The sequence below is a fragment of the Leptodactylus fuscus genome, chromosome 6 (assembly GCF_031893055.1).
Source record: "Leptodactylus fuscus isolate aLepFus1 chromosome 6, aLepFus1.hap2, whole genome shotgun sequence".
NCBI lineage: Eukaryota > Metazoa > Chordata > Amphibia > Anura > Leptodactylidae > Leptodactylus > Leptodactylus fuscus.
In genome coordinates, this window is record NC_134270.1 from 92,538,746 (window position 1) to 92,561,117 (window position 22,372).

The following is a 22,372-nucleotide window of genomic DNA, read 5'->3' on the forward strand; positions in this document are numbered from 1 at the left end:
CTAGTAGTTCTATCCGACTCTGACATCTCATAAAACAAAGATGACACATCACTTCTCCCTAAGGGTTTAGATAAATCAATGTAGGCGCTATTTTGATGGAACTCCTGTAGATCCCACTGGAATTGGTGATGTTTCCTCTGCTTAATGGACCCTGAAAATTTCTCAGTATTAATTTGGAGTTCTTTCTCTTTTTTATAGGATAATCCGTGTCACTAGCAAAGGTCTTAACCTTTAAAATCATTTCATTATGAGAGGCTTCTAATTTTTCTAAGTTCTTTATCTCTTCTTCTTACCTGTCCAAGGTTATTGCAGCTGGTGGACCCTGGGGATCTGTCCAGGTCACGACTCCCAGATTATATGATCTGAAGTAGCAGTCAGTCTCCTGAATTGCTTCGCCCCCTCCTCCACCGATCTCACAGGTGATTACCTATGCTATGGGGGCTGGGTTTACTACAGTCAGCCCACCTCCCTAACACAGGTAATTTATATTTACTAGTGAGATAAGGGAAGGAGAGTGGGGGCAGGGTGACATAGGGAACTGAACACCGTTTCAATGTCACATGACCCCCATGTCCATCATCTACAATAACTGCTGGCAGGTAAGTAAATTATCGATCCATGGACATCCCCTTTAAGGCTTTAAAACTATCATTTAAGCATGTTATAAAATTTTCACATCCTGTATATTTGGATAGCAGTTATGGGGACCATTCCTGCAATACTTGGGGTATGTTATGATTGTATTGCTTTGAATTGTATTCTTTACTCTCTGGGGGAGGCAGATTCAGCACCCACCTCAAGTTAAAGAGGACCTTTCATCAGATCAGGCACATGCAGTTTTATATACTGCTGGAAAGCTGACAGTGCGCTGAATTCATGGCTTTCCCGATCTGTGCCCAGTGTAAAGTGCTATCGGTCCCGGGACCATAGCGCTTTAGTGTCAGAAGGGCGTTTCTGACAGTTAGCCAGGAACGTCCTTCGCCCGCGGCGCCTATCGCGCTGTAGAGTGTGAGCGGGGAGGAACGCCCCCTCCCTCTGCTCACACAGCTCGTCCATAGACGAGCATTATCAGGAGGGGAGGGGGCGTTCCTCCCCGCTCCACAGTACAGCGCGATAGGCGCCGCGAGGCAGAAGGGCGTCCCTGGCTAAGTGTCAGAAACGCCCTTCTGACTGTAAAGCGCTACGGTCCCGGGACCGATAGCGCTTTACACCGGGCACAGATCGGGAAAGCCGATAGTGCGCTGAATTCAGCACACTGTCGGCTTTCCAGCAGTATATAAAACTGCATGTGCCCGATCTGATGAAAGGTCCTCTTTAAACCCCTGTATCCAGATAGACAGAAGGAAAGAAAATCTTTAATTAAATCAATACATGCAAATCATCCAGAGTTGGTCAGAATCAAATAAACAATGGTGTATACCACTCATGGCTAACCTATGACACGCATGTCACAGGTGACACACTGAGATGTTTTTGCTGACACACAGCAAGCTGACAGCATTTGGAGGTGGGGCAACTCTCCTGCTTCCTTCTGAGAGTCCAGCAACTCTCCTTCTGAGAGCACTGTTCGAATGGTGGGCATCTTACATCCGTTACTGGAGTTAGGGTTAGGCAGTGAAGCCAGAGCTCCCACCCACACTAAATTTATTGCAGATTTGCACCCAGACAGTTATGCTCAATTTTTTTTTTTTTACAAATCTTGAGACACCAAGCTCAAAAGGTTAGCCATCACTGGTCTATACTCTTGTTCTAACATCATAGCACATAACAACATATGAAAAAAGTAATTAGAACTTAATTCTTTGAATTGTTTTATAATCCATTTTAATCCATCTAATTATTTTATACTCAGCAGGTACTCAACAGTCTCCACTGATTTACCTGTAGCAACTATATTTCTATATTGACAAATAGGTGGATGGGAGAATATACAGTCATGGATGTAAGTGTGGGCACCGATGAAATGTTTCCAGAAAATGAAGTATTTCTCTCATAAAATGATTGCACTTACACATTTTGTGTTATACACATGTTTATTTCCTTTGTGTGCGTTGGAGCAACACAAAAAAGAGGGGGAAAAAAAGGCAAATTGGACATCATTTCACACAAAACTCCAAAAATAACCAGGACAAAATTGTTGGAACTGTTTCAGAATTGTGGGTAAATAACTTTGCTTCAAGCATGTGACGCTCATTCAAACTCACCTGTGGCAAGTAACAGGTGTGGGCAATATAAAAATGACACCTGAAAGCAGATTAAAAGGAGAAGTAGACTCAATATTTGCATTGTGTGTCTGTGTGGAGAGCAGAAAGAAAAGAGAACTGTGTGGGGACTTGAGAACCAAAATTGTGGAAAAATAATCTCAAGATTACAAGTCTATCTCCTGAGATCTTGATGTTCATTTGTCCACAGTGTGCAACATAATCATAAACACAATATGACACTCTAGCTAATCTCACTAGTCCCGAAGACGAATAGGCAGCTCCAATCAAGTTCTAAAGAAATTCAAGCTGTCCTGCATGCTCAGGGTGCATCAGTATAAGGGCAAACTATCCATCGACACTTGAATGAAGGAAACACTATGCAAGGGGACCCAGGAGGACTTCACTGCTGATACATATAAGTGAGTCTGGAGACGCCGCAGAGTGCGATCTGCTGCCTGCAACATCCTTCAGCATGACTGTTTAGGCAGTGGGTCAGTAATGGTGTGGGGCGGCATTTCTTGAGGGCCGCATAACCCTCCATGTGCTCGCCAGAGGTTGCCTGAGTGCCATTAAGTACCGAGATGATATCCTCAGACCTCATGTGGCTGGAGTGTGTCAGCATTTCCTGCAAGATGAAGGCATTAAAGCTATGGACTGGCCCCGTCCGTTCCCCAGACCTGAATTCGATTGAGCACATCTGGGACATCATGTCTCGCTCCATCCACCAACGTCACGTTGCACCACAGACTGTCCAGGAGTTGGCAGACGCTTTAGTCCAGGTCTGGAAGGAGATCCCTCAGGAGACCATCCGCAACCTCATCAGGAGTATGCCCAGGCGTTGTAGGGAAGTCATACAGGCACGTGGAGGCCACACACACTACTGAGCCTCATATTGTCATGTTTTAAGAACATTATATCAAAGTTGGATCAGTCTGTAGTGTGTTTTTCCACTTTAATTGGGGAGGGGGGGGGGCTCAAATCCAGGCCCCATTGGTTAATAAATTTGATTTCCATTGATGATTTTTGTGTGATTTTGTTGTCATCACATTCAACTTTGTACAGAACAAAGTATTCAATGAGAAGATTTCATTAGGATCTTGGATGTGTTATTTGAGTGATTCCTTTATTTTTTTTGAGCAGTGTATATTGTGAGAAGGTGACAGGCAGAGTGCTGGAATCACGGTATATCTCTCCAAGATTTCTAACTTATTTGTGGTCCAGTCCGGGTCTTGAATAGGCATCAGCCCAGGTATTTACAGTACTTATTGTTAGCGCTCAGACAAGCAGGGTTTTTTTTCTTACTGTTTTTGCCTGAAGTTAAGGCTGTATTTTATTTTGCTCATTTTTGTGCCTGATGTGAAGGTTTAGTTATTTTGCTATTTTTTTTAATAAACCTGTTTGCTGCAGTTTTGTGTCCTGGTCTCTTACTGGTTGGGTCCGCACCATTGCTGCTACCGTGCTACCTTCCCCACAATGAGTTTTATTTTTTTTTTAAATTCTGTTGAATCATGGTTGAAAAGCAATGTCTGACTTTCATTTGTTCATTTTCATAGAATTTTTATTAATTATTACTTTTGTCAGATTCAAGTTATTTCTGTGACCATTGTGGGTTTTTCTTTCATTAAACGAGGGGTACCAACAATTTTGTTTGTGTGTATAACAAACAAAATTTATACATTATACGTATTTTTTGGGGGGGAGGGGGAATTACATCTGGCATTGTCATACCTGTTACATGACTACACAATAAAATTAGTACAATGTATTTAATTTGAAGACTGAATGGCGTAAAAATAAAATGTTAGAATTGTTTATTTTATTTAACCAGTAACAATCTGGGGTCCAATATTATTATATGGGTTCTGAGTACACTTAGTTTTTGCACTTTATAAAGTCCATGGCCATTGAAAAAGACACTACCACTTTTATCACAAAATGCAATTCAAAAATTACCCTGTAAGGGGCAACACAGTGGCTCAGTGGTTAGCACTGCAGCCTTGCAGTGCTGGAGTCCTGGGTTTGAATCCCACCAGGAAAAACATCTGCAAGGAGTTTGTATGTTCTCCCTGTGATTGCGTGGATTTACTCCCATTCTACAAAGACATACTGATAGGAAAAAAAAGTAGATTGTGATCCCTATATGGGGCTCACAATCTACATAATTTAAATTATCATCAATGGCTGTCCCCACTGGAAAAAGGTGTATGGCTCCACTGTCTTATCAGACATTGTCACTTCTGTGTGATAACTGTGTTTAGGGGCCATCCTATACATTAGTCTTGATCAATGAGAATCTGATACTTTATTATTACAAGGATATAAAAAATATATATATTTTGTATTTACATTAAGTCACTTTTGGCTTTGATTCTCATGGTATAAGTCCTTTCCTCATGGTTCTTCAGAGCTGCATGCTGCACCGAACACGAGAAAACACTTCCATCATCCTCAGCTGTAGGTGTAAATTTAAAGTAGCTCCACATTGAATGGGCACCACTGGTGTTGTTAACACACAAAGAATGACAGACCCCCGTGACCAACTTGATGCCGTCTTTATACCAATTCACTACTATATCCCTGGGAAAGAAATTGCTAATCTTGCAGCTGAGGAGCACTTCTTGTCCAATGACAGGTGTTATGGGTTCAGCTGCAATAAACTGCACTTCCGGGGGTGTTCCTGGGGAGGACATACACAATTAGAATTATTAAGAAAGGTCACAGGTTAGAATTTAGAAAACATAGGAAATATTTAGTGCAATGTTATTCCTTTATTCTTGAAATCCAACAATCTAGCACCTGGGAGGATTAGTAAAATAGATCTGTCCCTGATATATCCATTACAGTCTCAGGCTGTACTAAAACTCCTAGGCAGCATGCCCGCTGCCTTGGGGTCATGTTTGACTCAGACCTTTCCTTCATTCCCCATATTGAATCACTTGCACACTCATGTCACCTCCACCTCAAAAACATCTCCAGAATACGCCCTTTCCTTACCAGAGATACACTAAAGACACTTATTGTCTCTGATTCATTCTCGCCTTTACTACTGTAACTTCTTACTAATTTGTCTTCCCCTTGTTAAAGGGGCTCTATCAGCAAAATCATGCTGATCGAGCCCCACATATGCATGAATAGCCTTTAAAAAGGGTATTCAGGCATCGGTAATGTTATATTAAACTACCCCCCCGTTTTAAAAAAATAACCTAAAAAAGAATGTGCTCTACTTACCGAAGGTGCACGCTGGGCGGGCATTCAGGGTGTGTCTTCATCTTCTTCCCCGCCTCTTCTTCCTCCGATGTCCTCCGGTCCCGTCTTCCTCCGGCGCTCGCTCGCGGACACTGATATGAAAAAACGGCCTGGGCGCATGCGCAGTAGCATGCGGCTTCTACTACGGCTACTGCGCATGCGCCCAGGCTATCACTGGCCGTTCGCGAGCGCTGGAGGAAGACGGGACCGGAGGACATCGGAGGAAGAAGAGGCGGGGATGAAGATGAAGACACACCCTGAATGCCCGCCCAGGGTGCACGTTCGGTAAGTAGAGCACATTCTTTTTTAGGTTATTATTTTAAAACGGGGGGTTAGTTTAATATAACTTTTACGGTGCCTGAATAGCCTTTTTAAAGGCTATGCACGCATATGTGGGGCTCTAGCAGCATGATTTTGCTGATAGAGCCCCTTTAAACTCTCCCCTGTACAATCTATTCTGAATGCAGCGGCCAGGCTCATCTATCAGTCTAGACACTACAGCGATGCCTCTGGTCTGTGCCAGTCACTACATTGGCTGCCTATTCATTATAGAATAAAATATAAAGTTATCACTCTCATCCACAAGGCTCTCCATAATGCCGCACCTCCATACATTTCCTCCCTCATCTCTGTCTACCGCCCAACCCGTGCTCTCTGTTCACTCAATGACCTAATACTTACATCCTCTATTATCAGAACCTCCCATGCTCGTATACAAGACTTCTCCCGAGTTGCACCACTTCTCTGGAATGCTCTATACCGGACAACCAGATAAACTCCCAATTTCTACAGCTTCAAACGCAAACTAAAGACACATCTTTTCAGACAGGCCTATCACAATTCCTAATGTAAAGCCTTCCGTACCATAGTTAGAATCCCCAAAATTTAACCCTCCTCTGTTCCAGCTCCCACATGACATGGTGCCATTTCAAGCTAACTTTATATGTCCAAGCACTATCTACATGTTAAAGGAAACGACTGGTGATGGCTCATAAAGTTTTATGTTTGTGTAATGACAGTCACCTCTATTACAAAATTGTCTGACTACTGTATAAGCAATGCCGCCCCTGCTACCTCTTGTGTTACCCCTTCTACCTCATAGATTGTAAGCTCTTGCGAGCAGGGCTCTCAGTCCCATTGTGTGAAATGACTTTCTTTGTAATGTATCTTTTTGTCTGTATTTGAACCCTACAAATTGTACAGTGCTGCGGAATATGTTGGCGCTATATAAATAAAATGTATTATTATTATAATAAAACCAGAAGCAGAACACTGCACAGAAGAACCATTGAGGAGACATTACTATGCCAATTAGATAACCCGAGGTCCCATCTATTGACTCCAGATTACAGGACTGTTACTTTATTATTATGATTATAGACTAAATAGAGGCTTAAAACATTGTAAAAATTACTATAATTTATGAATCACAATATGCAAATTTATTGGGGAAGTGAGAGCGACTGCTCCACATATAGAAATGCTTAAATATACAGCATATGCTAGTTAGTTATATAGATTGCCAGGGGTAAATGAAATATAGTACAGCTCAAAAACAAACTACAATGAGGTAATAGTGTCTTAAAATGTAATTGACTGATTAAGTATAGTGAATTTTAAATTAGGGTATGTCTTCACTTGGTATATAGATGGTTTCTAGTTTAAATGGTACCCGGAGGGATCTGTTGAGGAAAGTTTACAGCTGGCATATTAATATGATACCTTTTACATTGATTTCATAGGACAGCTCCTCTATGCTCCGCAAACTGAGGTGTCTAATCTGACAGGTATATATCACCCCATCCTCCTCCTCAGCCAGGGTCAGATCTATTTGGCTCCAGATGCTATAATATTCATTTTTACAGGGAAATGGCCCGAACTGTGTGATGTCACTATGGACTTGGCCATTCCTCATCCATGTTAATGCTATTGGCTTTGGATAGAACCTTTCCACAATGCAGCTTAAGGTCAGTTTGTCTCCTCTTTTGGGATTCTGCGGCCAACTCGTAATGTAACTTTTCTTAGGACGCACTAGGAAAAAAAAATAGATTATTTAAAAAAAATCTGCATCATTTTTGAAACCTCTGCTTGCTGTCAGTACATGAAAACCTAATACTTCTTACAGCTCAGCTGAACAAGGCCAGGACAGTTGTGGACTTGGAAAAAAAAAAAAGGCAATGAAAAACTCTGGTAACGTAAATTATTCCAGAAGTCATAGTTGTCACTGATGAGGGTTTGCTTCAATGTATCAGTGTATATACAGCATCAAATTGTTTAAATGACAAAGTATTGACTAGATTGAACACAGTTATAAGAAATCCTCTGTTGTGTAAGCAGGACTAGATCAAAGAGAGAGATTTCCCTTTAATGTAAACAATGAAATGTGCATACACTGCCAGAAAGTGGTGATCTTAAAAAAAAAGTAGTGAGAATTTGGTATAAAAGGTTTATTAGAAAGTGCGGGGCATTTCATTATATAGTGATGAGTAGTATTTATGGAAGGCTGTCCTGGCCCATAAAGAGCTCCAGCAGGTAACAGATTAAACAGGACCCTGGAAGAAAATATAATTCATGTCTACAATGACCAGCAGCGACCATCTATATACCTACCTGCTACATTAATGTGACTCTTCCTTCTGATTATAGCTCCCAGCGCCTTGTGGGACACCACACACACTATCGTTGCTCCATCATCTTGAACTGAAGGAGTATAAGACAGCTGGGAAGTGGCATTAAACAGGCTGCCATGTTTGCTAACTGGATGTTTCGCATGACTGGTGATATCAGTGGCTTGCAGCAAAACGTCATCTTCAGAGTAACCAATGCCTTGATCATTCTTTTCTATATACCAGGAAATATCTACTGCTTTAGGTCTGAATCCATTGATGTTACAAATGGCAACCATCTTTTCACCTTCCATGTTTAGCTCTGGCAGAATAAGCTCTGATACCCGTGGGGGCACTGGAGAAAAGCAGATCTGTAACTTATTATTCATAACATCTTATACAATTTCCAGCCACACATAACATCAGATCAGAGCTGGGTGATTATTATGACCTAACTCAAAATCTGGTTTAAAGGGGTTGTCTGGGATAAACTACAAATCTTCTCCTAAACTAAAGCCCATCCCTCCGCCTCACATCTAATTTGCTTGTAATTACCAATGATATCACATGACCGCGCAGGGACATTTTCTGATAATCAGGTGACGTTCGGTTTCACCGCTTGCAAAATGAAACGTCAACGTCTACACCCCCAACTCCATCAATACTTACATTTCTTTCTGTGTCTCGGATGGCTCCTCCTCTCTTGAATCGCCTGCACAGTCTGGAGGTGACTGCAAGGCAAGCCAACTCTACTGCACAGGCCTCACAGATACTTCTGGTCTATGCGAAGTGCCCCCAGCCTGCGCACACTGCAGAGGAAAGGATGAGCCGTCTCACAGATCGGAAGCTTGGTAAGTATGATGTGGTGGGAGGGGTGGGCTTAGTTACTTGAGAAGGCCTAGCAGTAGGCAGGATAGCTTAACTAGGGAGATAGGGCGGGAGAGGGGGGCCTAGTAGTGGGCAGAATAACTCAGTGTAGCTTAGCTAGGGAGACAGGGAAGGGGGCGTAATGCAGTGAGAGAGGAGGGGGTGAGCATTGACAGGGAGGTAGCATGGAAGGTACTCAGGAAGTTACATAGTAGGAAACTATATGTATAAAAGTATGTGGGTGCACTTTTAACCCATTAATAGCACTAAAAGACCTTAAAAAAAAAAAAAGACTTTTTGTCCAGAAAACGCCCATCCCCCAGCCACTGTAAACCACTGTTATAGTTCTGTACAGGCTCTTAACATAAGTCAAACTGTACTTATGAAATATAGATCCTCTGGTATGCATGTAAAAAGTGGTTTTAGACAATATGCAAATGAGTTCCATGGAACACAGGGGATATTATCTTTAATTTCTAAGAATAGCTGAGCCATCAGTAACTACGCCTATTGTGGCTTCTTGTTTGGCCCCCTGGGCAGTGGAAGATGAGCATCATACACAGCGTACTGCGCATGCGTGGGATTTCGGCATGGTGCCTGTACAGCACTATAGCAGTAGTTTACAGTGGCTGGGGGAAACCTTTTACCCCGATTATTATGAAGATTATTTTAGGGCACACACTCTATTTACATGACATGTCAAGCCACTGAATTTTGGTTTCGATTATTCACATATCAAAAATTCTGAATGGATAGCGTACAGTTAGTGATATATCCTTTAGATAATGCTAGTGTAAGACAAGATGACAAGGATGATAAATAATCGAGGTGAGCAAGTTCATGTCGATTAATTCACATTATAAATCCAGAGTTTATATCAGTGCTGGAGCTTTCCACAGCCTGAGATGGTTTATAATGTTAGAGAATAGTTTATAGTCCCCGTCCTACAGCTGGCCCTTCCCTTGTTGCAATGGTTGATAACATCTAAGAATTGATGCCATCTAACAACAGTTTTCCACAGCGACTGAGGTATATGATATCTCTCACTTGAGTTGAAGACAGATTGGTTGCTAAGAGCAACTCCTCCAAATTCCTCTTTTACCAGTTTTATAAAATATGGCCTCTACATCCTGTATTTTATAATGATAGATTTAGAGGTTAGATGTGCAAAGGAACTTTACCTGATGCCAAAAATCGCCAGTATAAAAGTGCAGATGCCAAGATTAGCAGTAATACAATCACCAGTGTACTGATAACAAATCCCAGATTGCCAGGGTCCTTTACAGCTACAAAAAGAGACGGAATTACAAATGGTTAATTCACATCTTTGCACAGTTGTGTTTGTGCTCTCACGGATTACTCAAGGAATCTCCATTTTGTACCATTTTTGCACAGTGCAGTTCATGTATCGCCGGTGCTATCAATACTGATTTCTTTCCTGGAAATGTAACTATGTAGTGCTACATGTGGGATATGAATAGGTCTTGCATTTCATTACATTTCTTTCATACATTAATTTCTGAGTGCCATAACATGATGTCTTACCAGTGATGTAAATGGTGGTGTCTTTTCTCAGTGGCTGTGGCAGTGACTGGTGTCTGACTTCACATAGGATCGCGCTGCCATCATCCTCCTTGGTAAAGACGATAGAGACCTGACTGTCAACCATGAAAGTGCCGTTTTCATCTTGAAAGGGGATTCCCGTGCAAATATCCTTCGTCAAGACAATTTCTTTTTTTTCCTGTTTCACTATCCACTTTATATCAATATCATGTGGATAGAAATGGCTGAGCTTACAAATAAATGTCTTCATCTCCCCACTGATCAGTTGAGAGTTCTCTGGGAGCAGAGTAATGGTAGGTTGTGCTGTACACAATAGTAGTACAAGGTTATACTGGTGTGTATACTACAGGTTACTTATATATATAACCTATACTCAGTTACAATTTAAATCATGTTTAAAACTCAGTCACTTCCAGAGATGTTTCCACAATTCTGCTGCTTACCAGAGCATGGTGAGGGCAGCAGAAACATAGAGCACAAAGGGAGAGCAACCATGGTTTAGCAATAAACAGTTACATCTAGGTCACCGACATATTTTGATGAATCACCAGCATCTTCTGGGGTTACTGCCGCATTTGGCTTCATTATTCCTGGTTACTCAGCAAAACATGTCAGAGGGACTCTTCGTTCTTTACATTGCTCAATGCACATGCACATCTTATACTTATCTGTGCTGGGTGTCTTATTTACAGCCACTACAGTGTATAAGTGTATAGCTTCTGGATCCACAAACCGATGTAAACAATAAAAGGGCTCCAGTGCTTCCTGATGGGTACTGATTCCCACCAATCTAATATTAATTGTACCTATAATATGCAGATTACCAGCATTGCTCACCTGCAAGACTAAGAAAAAATGTATTGCTCCCAAGCTCTGGAGATATAAGCACAGTGCAGGTGTACTCGCCTTCATCCTCCAAAGTCAGCTTGGACAGGTATAAAGAGGCATTGCCAAACTTCAGGAGTTGGAGATCCATGTAGCTTCCTGGACGCAGGGAATTAATATTAACTCCATCAACTATGTATACTGACTTCACAGTTGTGTCACGCCTCACTGTCCACTTAACAAGAACATCTTCAGCTTTGATGGGTTCCAGGTAGGAGAAATTACAATGGAGTAAAATGTCATGATCTACTAGAGCCAGAGTCTGTGTTGTGGACGTTGTTACTTCCAGGCATTCTGGAGGGAAATACAAATCTATTATTACAAGAATCACCCTTACCTCTAAACGTGATTGCATGCTCTCCAATCACCATGACTACTGGTGTCATTAAAATCAATGAGATCCATCGTATCTATCATGAGGTCTGAGGTCTATACAATACAGTATAACACACCTGTCAATGCACACAGAACAGCAAAGACAACAATCCTCGCCATGAGCCACCCCAGGAACTGCAAACCTGGACTCTGATCACCTGTAATATACTCAAGGGAGGAGACAGGAAGCAATCACATAACCTGGGTATCAGTATGACTGTATGAATGCAGCTTTTTCCATTTCAATGGATATAGCACAACTATGTGGAATACATTTCCCTGCAATCACTGTCATCAGGGAAATTTTATATAGTATATATTTTACTGCTTTGTTATATGAGTTATAATGATAATGACTAAAGCCTCATCCTAATGTACCAGGGTAGAAACTATAGTGGTTGCAGAGGCAGTCTCTACTCTGGGAAAGGGGGCGGGTATACATTTCTGATGTTACAGCACTTTGGTGACCTCCTGCTATATACTGTACAACAGAGACTTGACATGTATATTTTTACAGTTTGATGCCATCATTTTTTTTTTTTTACAAAATGTCCTTGGACCGGTGGAACCACAATTTCACAAGCAGAGAATTAGGCACTTGACCCAAGTGATGCTCTAGCAAGCGTTGAAATACACAACAGACACAAGGAGCCTGCAGTGTTAGGACGTCTTGCTCTGCTGCAGGATAGGGGAATCGAACTCGTAGCAGTAAGACAGAAGGCTGCAGCTCTACACACTGAGCCACATAAGGAGAATCTGATATCGCCTCCCAGCAACCTCAACACAAGCTTCGAATAACACATGTAGCCACACCACGGCAGAATTCCCTGTAGTTGCTGTGTGTTACGTTATTACAATAGACCTTACAGAGATTTTCACATGAAGAAATGCGAGTGTGTCTGTCTATCTATCCATCTGTATACATAGTATAGGTTTCCACGGTACATGCATATAAGCCATATAATTAACCCTTTCTTTTCTGGTTTGGCTTATATCTGAAGTTACGTCACAAGGTTTCGTGAAAGTCATTGAGTATAGGGAACTTCTTTCGAATAGTTGGTGCTGGAGAGAGAGAGAGAGAGAGCTTTCCTATTGCTGTAAAGAAAAACTTATTTGCATACCTTTTCCCATTAACCCCTTCCTGACATGGCCAGTTTTAAAGGGAGTCCACCCCCAGAAGATAGATTTGGGTCACCAGAATCAGTGTTTTCCCCTTGTGAATCAGTGCCTCTTACTGCTTACTTCTCTGGAGCAACAACAACATCCACATCATGCTAAGGAGCTCATTTGCATGTTGACAAAAACAGCCATTTCTTGCTAAAGGAGACACTTATTCAGGGGAAAACACTGGTTCAGGTAACTCTCGATTGATACCCTGAGTATTAGTGACAGACTTCCCAAAAGGTTTTTTTTTTCCATCAGTGTAGTGATGGTGGCGATCCATGGCTAGGACAACCAGGAATAGGTTGAGGGCTCCCAGTCTTGTCATTAAATGTATTCTAATACAGGCTGTGGTAGGAAGTCTGTAACATTATATATAGGGATTTCACATTACAATGCATCATAAATTAAGCTAATTCTCCCAATTCCTTTATACCAAAGCACAGGTCTACACCAACTTCTTGCTAGCGTAGATTTTGCCATCATTTATGCCTCTTTTGTGGCATAGTGATTAATATGGCTCATGTAGTGGCAAAGCTGATTACATTAGTCACAAGTGACATTAAATAATCGTGAATCACCAATTTTTTTACTATTTTATGCTACATTTATGGTGATGAATTCACCACATAGTTTCTTAGGTTATCTAGAATATATAGAGGAGAATTGCATTGCCCTCAGCAAGAAGATATAGTAGAGTCTATACCTGCCAATGTGATACTGTGCTGATCCATCATGGAATTGGTTACAGAGCAAAGAGAAATATGAAAGCTAAGAGAGGTCAACCTGGAAGGGGTCTCCATGCAGACTCCCCGAAAAGAATACCGAACACAGATGTGAACCAGGTCTAACATGTTACTTATGTTGTATGGCAAACAATTTAAAAGGCAGAAAGCAATGCCAGAATTGGTGTTTTTTTTAACCCACCAAGAATAAAATAAAATCAACAAGTTATAGGCACCCCAAAGTGGTGACATTACAAAATGCATCTCATCCTGCTAAAAAACAAGCTCTCCCTCTCTCCCTCTCTATATATACACACATACTTATACTTCAAAAACAGAAGTACATCGAAACAGCTGTCCTTGGCTGAGAAGACTGTATCTGGTATAATCCCAACATCATTGCAAAGGCCTCTGAGAAGGTCGGCATGATGTTAAAGGGAGCACCCTCTATAGGCTTGCTTGACTGAGACTCTGTCTTCTTAATTACACCATGGAAGATAGACTTGCACATTCTCAGTCAGCGCCCTCTATTGGTGTGCATACTTGAGGCACTGGCATCCTAATTACATCATGGAAGTCAGATTTGCATATTCTTCCCATGTTCCTTTGCAGTGGAATGCTCATGGCTTAATAAGACTCCACACACCTATATGGTGGTCTCTCCCTATGGAGTGATGATATCCCCTAAAAATAACACACTCATACTCACCTTGCCTCACCTTTCCTGGGCATCTTTGTTCCTTTCTGCTGTCTTCAGCATCTCTGTTCCTCTTCAGATGTCACTGATGAGGCCTGTGATTGGGCTTCAGCGATCACATGGGTAGCACAGACGTCATTACAATGCCGCCCCAAGTAACCACTGGGGTTAATCACAGGCTTTAGTCACATGACCGAAGAGCACCGGAGAGAATGCTTGGCCCAGGAGAGGTGAGTATATATATTTATTATTCTCCTGAGCATAGATCTATTTAAAAGGAGCCTGGTGATATGCCAGGGCCACTTTCCAATAACAGTATGTATAGCAGTCGGGGAACCAGGCTTTCCCGACCGCTATCATAGTGGTCCAGGGCCCCAACCATCTCCAGCTAGCCGCAGGTCCCATACCGTGCCAGGCATGCACCCCCTGCGACCGCGGTCATTACACCACTGCTTTGGAGATGAGGACAGGCTAAAAGGTAGTCAAGTGAACTGAAGGTGTCTGATAGATGACCACCCTCTTGAGTGCTACTTTGAGAAACCTCAATTGAGCTGGTAGAACTAGAACATGTAGGTAAGTATCATTTAGATCTATTTTAGCCATATAATCTTGTTTTTGCCACCACTGATCTCACTGATTCCATCTTTAATTTGGTTTTCTTTATAAATTTGTTTAAGAAAGAGAGGTCTATGACTAGGTACCACCCTTGATCCTGTTTGGGTATTGAAAAAACCCCTAAACAGACTCAGAGTCCAGGGGACTCATTCTAATCCTCCTTTTACCACAAATTTCTAAAGCAGATCTAAAACCACTGGGTTGTCTGAGTGATTTAAGAAGAGTATCTTTGATGAAAAAGATTTTAGTTCTAGAGTACTATTAACAACACCCAGGAGTCTGACATAATGAGAAAACAATTTTGCTAAAACATCAGAAAGCGAGCCCTGACTTCCTCTATAGACCTGTTGTCACTGAAAAACTGCCTAGATTTACGTGTCTGCTGCTTTTTTGACTATTTCTTCTGAAAGATCCTGTTTAACCTAACATCTTTCTGCCTCTTAATCTTACCAAATTACAAAACAATTTCCTCTAAGCAGTGGCGTAACTACCAACGTAGCAGCAGAGGCAGCTGCCACAGGGCCCGGGACATTAGGGGCCCGGTGACAGCCACTACTGCTGCTATCATTATACTCGGAGGTCTTTTCGGACCCCCGAGTATAATGATCGGCGGCCCTGGAGAGGTAAGCAGGCAGGGACGTAACTACCGTGGTAGCAGGGGTAACGGCTGCCACAGGGCCCGGGACATTAGGGGGCCCGGCGACAGCCGCAACCGCTGCTACCCCCCTCTTATAACAGACAAAATGTTGTAACTGCGATAAGAGCAGGGAAAGCTTGTGCTGAAGGAGCTTGTGTGATGTCAGCAGTCACATGACAAGGTCGGCGTGTCTTTATAGCCCGTGCAGTCCTGGAAGAGATGAAGAGAAGGAGAGATGTGGTGCTAGGTACTGAAGGGGAGGGGGATGTTAGATGCAGGATGGAGAGTGTGTGAGTATGTATGTATGTGTGGTGTGGAGGAGGGGAGAGGACAGTGTCCTGATATCTGTGTATTAGGAGGAGGGGACAGTGTCCTGATATCTGTGTATTCGGAGGAGGGGGGAGGTCAGTGTCAGTAGATGGATCAGTACTCTACACATTGTTTGTATTCAGACTTGCCTGCAATTGCTGTTACTAATGACTGTCTAATAGTAGTCAGGGGGCGCTCTGTGTATTGTATTGTATTGTACTGAAGGGGAGGGGGATGTGAGAAGCAGGATGAAGAGTGTGTGTCTGTGTGTGTGTATGTATGTGTGGTGTGGAGCAATTCAGGAGCAACAGTAACCTAGGGGCAGAGATGGAGGGGAGGACATGAAAATGGGGGTAGAGATGAGGGGTGCATGAAACTGGGGCAGATGGAGGGAGGACATGAAACTGGGGGCAGATGGAGGGAGGACATGAAACTGGGGGCAGATGGAGGGAGGGCATGAAATGTCATGTGACATCTGTGCGTTATTAAAGACCAAAGACTGCAGCGGAGCCAGAGACACGTAAGTAACTTTTTTTTTTATGTCTGTATCTCCCCTCGGTCTTCGATTATTATACTCTGGGGTCTGAAAATACCCCAGAGTATAATAATGGTTCATGGGTGTTCATTATGGGGCATAATCCCGTGCAGGGGCCACAATGGGGTATAATACTGTGTGCAGGGGCCACAATGGGGTATAATACTGTGTGCAGGGGCCATTATGGGGCATAATACTGTGTACTGGGGCCACTATGGGGCATGATACTGTGTACTGGGGCCACTATGGGGGATAATACTGTGTGCAGTGGCCACTATGGGGGATAATACTGTGTGCAGGGGCCACTGAGGGACATAATACTGTGTATTGGGACTACTATGGGGCATAATAGAGCGTGCAGGAATGTGGCGGGGGGGGGGGGTCGGTCGGTTGGTCAAGGTCTTCGGTGTCGGTCAGGAAGGGGGGGGGGCCATGTCAAAAGTTCGCCACGGGGCCACGCCATTCCTAGTTACGTCACTGCCTCTAAGGTTCTTTAAAACAGATTTTTAGAATTTCTTACAACTTAGGGCCAAAAAGACTACTAGGATGAAAAGGGAAGGAACAAAAATTATTCTTGGAAGATACATGCCTCTTCCATTCCTTAAGCCATAAAGCTCTCATAGATGCTGTAGATTCCTAGAAGCCCTATTCCTAGAATACAGACCTAGCATTTCTAAAAGGAAAGTTCTACAAAAATCCAGGGACCAATTTCATTTTAAAGGGGCTCTATCAGCAAAATCATGCTGCTAGAGCCCCACATATGCGTGCATAGCCTTTAAAAAGACTATTCAGGCATCGGTAATGTTATATTAAACTACCCCCCCGTTTTAAAATAATAACTTAAAAAAGAATGTGCTCTACTTACGGAACGTGCACCCTGGGCGGGCATCTGGGTGTGTCTTCATCTTCTCCCCCGCCTCTTCTTCCTCTGACGTCTTCGGGTCCCGTCCTTCTCTGGCGCTTGCTCGCGGACACTGATAAAAAAAAATAGCCCGGGCGCATGCGCAGTAGCCGTAGTAGAAGCCGCGTGCTACTGCGCATGCGCCCGGGCTATTTTTTTTTTATCAGTGTCCGCGAGCAAGCGCCGGAGAAGGACGGGACCCGAAGACGTCAGAGGAAGAAGAGGTGGGGAAGAAGATGAAGACACACCCAGATGCCCGCCCAGGGTGCACGTTCCGTAAGTAGAGCACATTCTTTTTTAAGTTATTATTTTAAAACGGGGGGTAGTTTAATTTAACTTTTACAGTGCCTGAATAGCCTTTTTAAAGGCTATGCACGCATATGTGGGGCTCTATCAGCATGATTTTGCTGATAGAGCCCCTTTAAGCAGGTTACCCAGGTTATCTAAGAACGCCATCAGCAATGACCTTAGACAATTGGCTTAGCCAATTCTTCTGTTCTGGTAGCTCTGGCTACCAGAACAGAAGAATAGCAGCTTTACATGCCTAAGCTGATGCCACATAGCCACTTATAAGCAGAGATTCTGCTTTTCTATCCATAAAGTAAAGTAAAAAGGACTCTTGAGAAGGGAACCTTGCTTTTTGTGAAAGAAGGGGCAACAGCCAGATCCACAATGGAAGTTTTCTGAACCTCGAGCAGAGCCAATTGCGCATGCCTGCCTGGTGTAAGCAGCCATTTTCTTGGGGTCGTTTACACAGTAAGCTGGGGTAAGCGGCCACAAAAAAATTACCGTGTGCATGTGCAGTCAGTGCGCATGCGTAGAAGTTTGAGCCCAGCTCCGAAAGAAGACGTGCAGAGAGGTCATTCTTGAAGAAGATGGAGGCGGCGCTGGAGATTTCTCTCGCAGCATTGGGGACGCCCTCAGTACTGTTTAAGCGCTGTTGACCGCCCCCAGTGCTGCGAGAGAACTCATTTGCATACAGACGAAAATTGGGATTTCTACTGAATGACAGCGTGGAAAAGACATCTAAAGGTAGGAGAAGAATAGCCTTTCTTATGGCTATTCCTACGTGTGATCGAGAAAAAAAAAATATTTTAATGATAGAATCCCTTTAAATGGACCCAATATTTCACAATTTTTCAGACAAATAAGTCTCCTTCTGTAGAACTTGTGAATCTGGACCGAAATGCAATGCACTTCAATTAAAAAAGTGTCTGTTTTCAGCCTGAAAAATCTCTCTAAAGTTCCTACCATTGCCACAGGTGATGCCCTTCATATCTGGTGGACTTGCCCCTTGGTCCACTGCTATTGGTTATGCATTCACAGGATGATCCAAAGACTCCTAGGTTTGTTGGTGCCCTTTACAGCACCTGTCTTTCTACTTGGCCTCAAACCTGTAGGTCTCCGTTATGTATTTTACAAATTTCTCCAATATATTTTGATATCAGCCAAAATGCACATAGCCTCTAAGTTCTTATATAATGTGAGGGGGCGTTCACACTACCGTCCAAGTCCGACATGTAGTGTCCGCTCCTAGTGTCCGCTCAAAATCTGTCACGGACATTAGGAGCGGACACTAGCTGTGTCCGTGACACCTGTCATTCATCTCAATGGGCATCGGGTGCGTTCTTTTGCACTCCGTGCCCGTCCTTCCCTGTCCGCAAGTGGACCAAGGGGATTGGGATTTCTACTGAATGACAGCGTGGAAAAGACATCTAAAGGTAGGAGAAGAATAGCCTTTCTTATGGCTATTCCTACGTGTGATCGAGAAAAAAAAATTATTTTAATGATAGAATCCCTTTCACAATTTTTCAGACAAATAAGTCTCCTTCTGTAGAACTTGTGAATCTGGACCGAAATGCAATGCACTTCAATTAAAAAAGTGTCTGTTTTCAGCCTGAAAAATCTCTCTAAAGTTCCTGCCATTGCCACAGGTGATGCCCTTCATATCTGGTGGACTTGCCCCTTGATCCACTTGCGGACATGGAAGGACGGGCACGGAGTGCAAAAGAACGCACCCAATGCCCATTGAGATGAATGACAGGTGTCACGGACACAGCTAGTGTCCGCTCCTAATGTCCGTAACAGATTTTGAGCGGACACTAGGAGCGGACACTACATGTCGGACACCGACGGTAGTGTGAACGCTCCCTTAATGATAATGTTAGATAATGTAGATACTGTTTGAAAAAAATTATTCTGTCAATGGATACCTGGTCTCACTTCACAAACTATATGGTTCCCCAGGATTAATAGATCTGACATTCCTATTCACACTGTCTTCAATTGTAACCCCTAACTTCTCAGCTCATGACTCCAGGATAAGATCGAGATCAGGGCTTTCCTATCTCCCCTTTCCATAGGTTCATCATTGCAAACATTTTTATTGTTTATTTATAGTATGTTTCTATTTTATGGCTTCCATGTTTTATTTATAACAGTGTATTGTTACGGAGACAAATCACCTTGTATATGTTAGGAGTATTTAGGTTCTTTAATTTCTATTTTTCTTACCTGGGGAGTTTTTGGCTGCGCAGTGTCTGGGGTGGCATCCTGGCGCTGCGGGGTTGTCCTGTCGTGGGTATTGGTGCACACCTTCTGACTTGCACGTGCGCACTGATGGTAGGCAGCTTTATCTCCTGGTTGATTAGTCTGTCCTCCCATTTGCACCTGGGAGGAGTGGTCTCTACTCTGTATTTAAACCCATGCCTCCCATGGTTCTGTGCTGAGTGTCGCTTTTACAGAGCTAGGCCTTAGCAGGAGGAGTAGGTGGTGTTCTGGGATAGAGGAAGTTCCGTGGTTGATTTTTGGGAGGTTTGGGTGAACTAGTTGGTTTGTGTGTTTTCCCTTCTGTGTTCACCAATCCTCCCTCTGTGTATAATTGACTGTGTGAGTGAATTGCCTTATCCTTTGATTTCTACTCAGTTTCCCTGTGTTTGTTTCCTAGTGTATGGTTCCTTCCCATATTGGTTTGGGGGAATCCTTTCCCACATTTTTCCTGTGTGCTGCTTGTGTTGTTAGTCAGTGCACACCCTTGTCAGTAGCAGCTTCACTTGTTCGTTAGGGGTGACCCCCTTTAGTCTCCAGTCCCTAGAGGTCTTATAGGGCATTCCTTCTCCCACTTCCCTCTAGGCCTACGGAATCAGTGAGAGAGGAGCTGTCGGGGTCAGGCTTAGCCTGAGTACAGCCAACCCACACCCGTGAGGCAGGGACCGGGATAGCTAGTGGGAGTAGTGCAGGGCGAGATTCCCTACTGCTATCCCTTAGCCCCGTTGCAGCTACCTGGACTGACATAACAGTATATGCTTATACTGTTCCGCTTGTCTTTTGTTAATAGACAAGCGGAAAGTTCCTGCCACTAGGTGTCTCCCTTATAGCTAATTTACAGTTCATTCTCTGTTAGGCAGGGTTCACACTACTGTTGGATTCCGTTATGAAGGTGTCCGTTTAAAAGAAAAAAAATGGACACCTATCATAACAGACAGTAACTGATGGTAACTGATGTTAATGTGTCCATTCTTTAACTGATGCATTTAATGGATCAGTTAAAAAAAACCGGACACATTAGTATCAGTTAGTGTCCGTTTTTTATACTGTCCGTTTTTTCTTTTGCTGTTTATGCTTTCTGAGCATGCGCAGAAAATAAACGGACACAAAATAACAGACAGTAAGGGAGCATTCACACTACCGTCGGTGTCCGACAGCTAGTGTCCGCTGCTAATGTCCGTTCACAATCTTGTGTGGACATTAGCATTGGACACTAGCTGTGTCCGTGACATTTTGCATTGATTTAAATGGACATCGGGTGTGTTCTTTTAAAGTCCGTGTCTGTCCTTAACTGTCCGTTCCCAAAGATGTCCGACTTTTCAAGCGGACATCAAAACCTGACTTGTAGGTTTTTGCATCTAACACCTGTCCTGGGGAGGCCCCTGGACCCAGTACAGGTGGTGGGTGACAGAAGGATACTGTCTGTGGTGAGCTCCATGTGGGAGAATAAATCCCACTTCATGTATGAGACCTTGATGGCACTTAGCAGCACTGTAAGTGACCGTCTGCTTTACCCCAAGTGTGAGAAGGAGTGTTATCGCAAGTCCTTCCTTCCAACCGCAAAAAAGGCTATATAATCTACATCAGACCAAGCATAGATCACTCCGCACAGAGAAGTGACCCTGAAGTCTTCCTTCTTTCATCTCTTACTTTGCTGCTATGGACTCCTAGTATACATTATATTCTTTTTCTCAGTATATGTGTGTCTACTTCTGTAATATATTACTGTGTATTATCCTGTATCTGTATTACTATGCTGCTGTAACATACTGAAATTTCCCCACTGTGAGATTAGGGATTAAGGATTATTTTATTTTATTTACAGTTGTAGAACACTTTTTCCATTTTTAGATGATTGATTGAACAGTGTTCATTGGGATGCTCAAAACTTGGGATATGTTTTTATTACCTAACCCTGCCTTAAACTTGTCCACAACTTTATCTCTGACCTGTCTGGTGAGTTCCTTGGTCTTCATGATGCTTACTCACTCACTCACTCACTCTCTAACAAACCACTGACGCCTTCATAGAACAGGTGTATTTAATCTGAGGCTACATTACACAAACTTACTAATTAAGTGACTTCTGAAGGCAATTGATTGTTTTATTTAGGGTTATCAGAGTACAGGGAGCTGAATACTTTTGCATGTCACACTTTTCAGATTTTTATTTGATTAAAATTTTGAAAACCATGTATCACTTTTGTTCTACTTCATAATTATCTGCTACTTTGTGTTCATCTATCACTTAAAATCTCAATAAATAAATTTTACCAAGCCTTAGATCTATTTATAACAGGGCAGAAAAAAAACTGCAAACAATCCAATGCAGCTGATTCTCATACTCGGTGTGTGCTAGACACACTCCTACTCCGTAACATTCTTCCCAGGGGCGTAACTTCTTCCTATATACATCAATCCCATATCGAGCTTTCTTATTACACTCTATATATATCGTTTACCCCATTATCCACGATACCTCGGTAGAGTGTAATAAGAA

The 22,372-nt window shown here is 42.8% G+C and overlaps 1 gene segment (V, D, J or C); it reads right to left on the minus strand.

Moving 5' to 3' along the window:
• Nucleotides 1-4,546: 4,546 nt before the first annotated feature.
• On the minus strand, nt 4,547-11,866 carry LOC142209129 (Ig mu chain C region secreted form-like). The segment is given in 7 exon segments: nt 4,547-4,881; nt 7,173-7,481; nt 8,061-8,411; nt 10,105-10,209; nt 10,469-10,789; nt 11,324-11,665; nt 11,824-11,866. Coding segments are annotated over 7 exon segments (1,806 nt in total).
• Between the last annotated feature and the right edge of the window lie 10,506 nt (nt 11,867-22,372).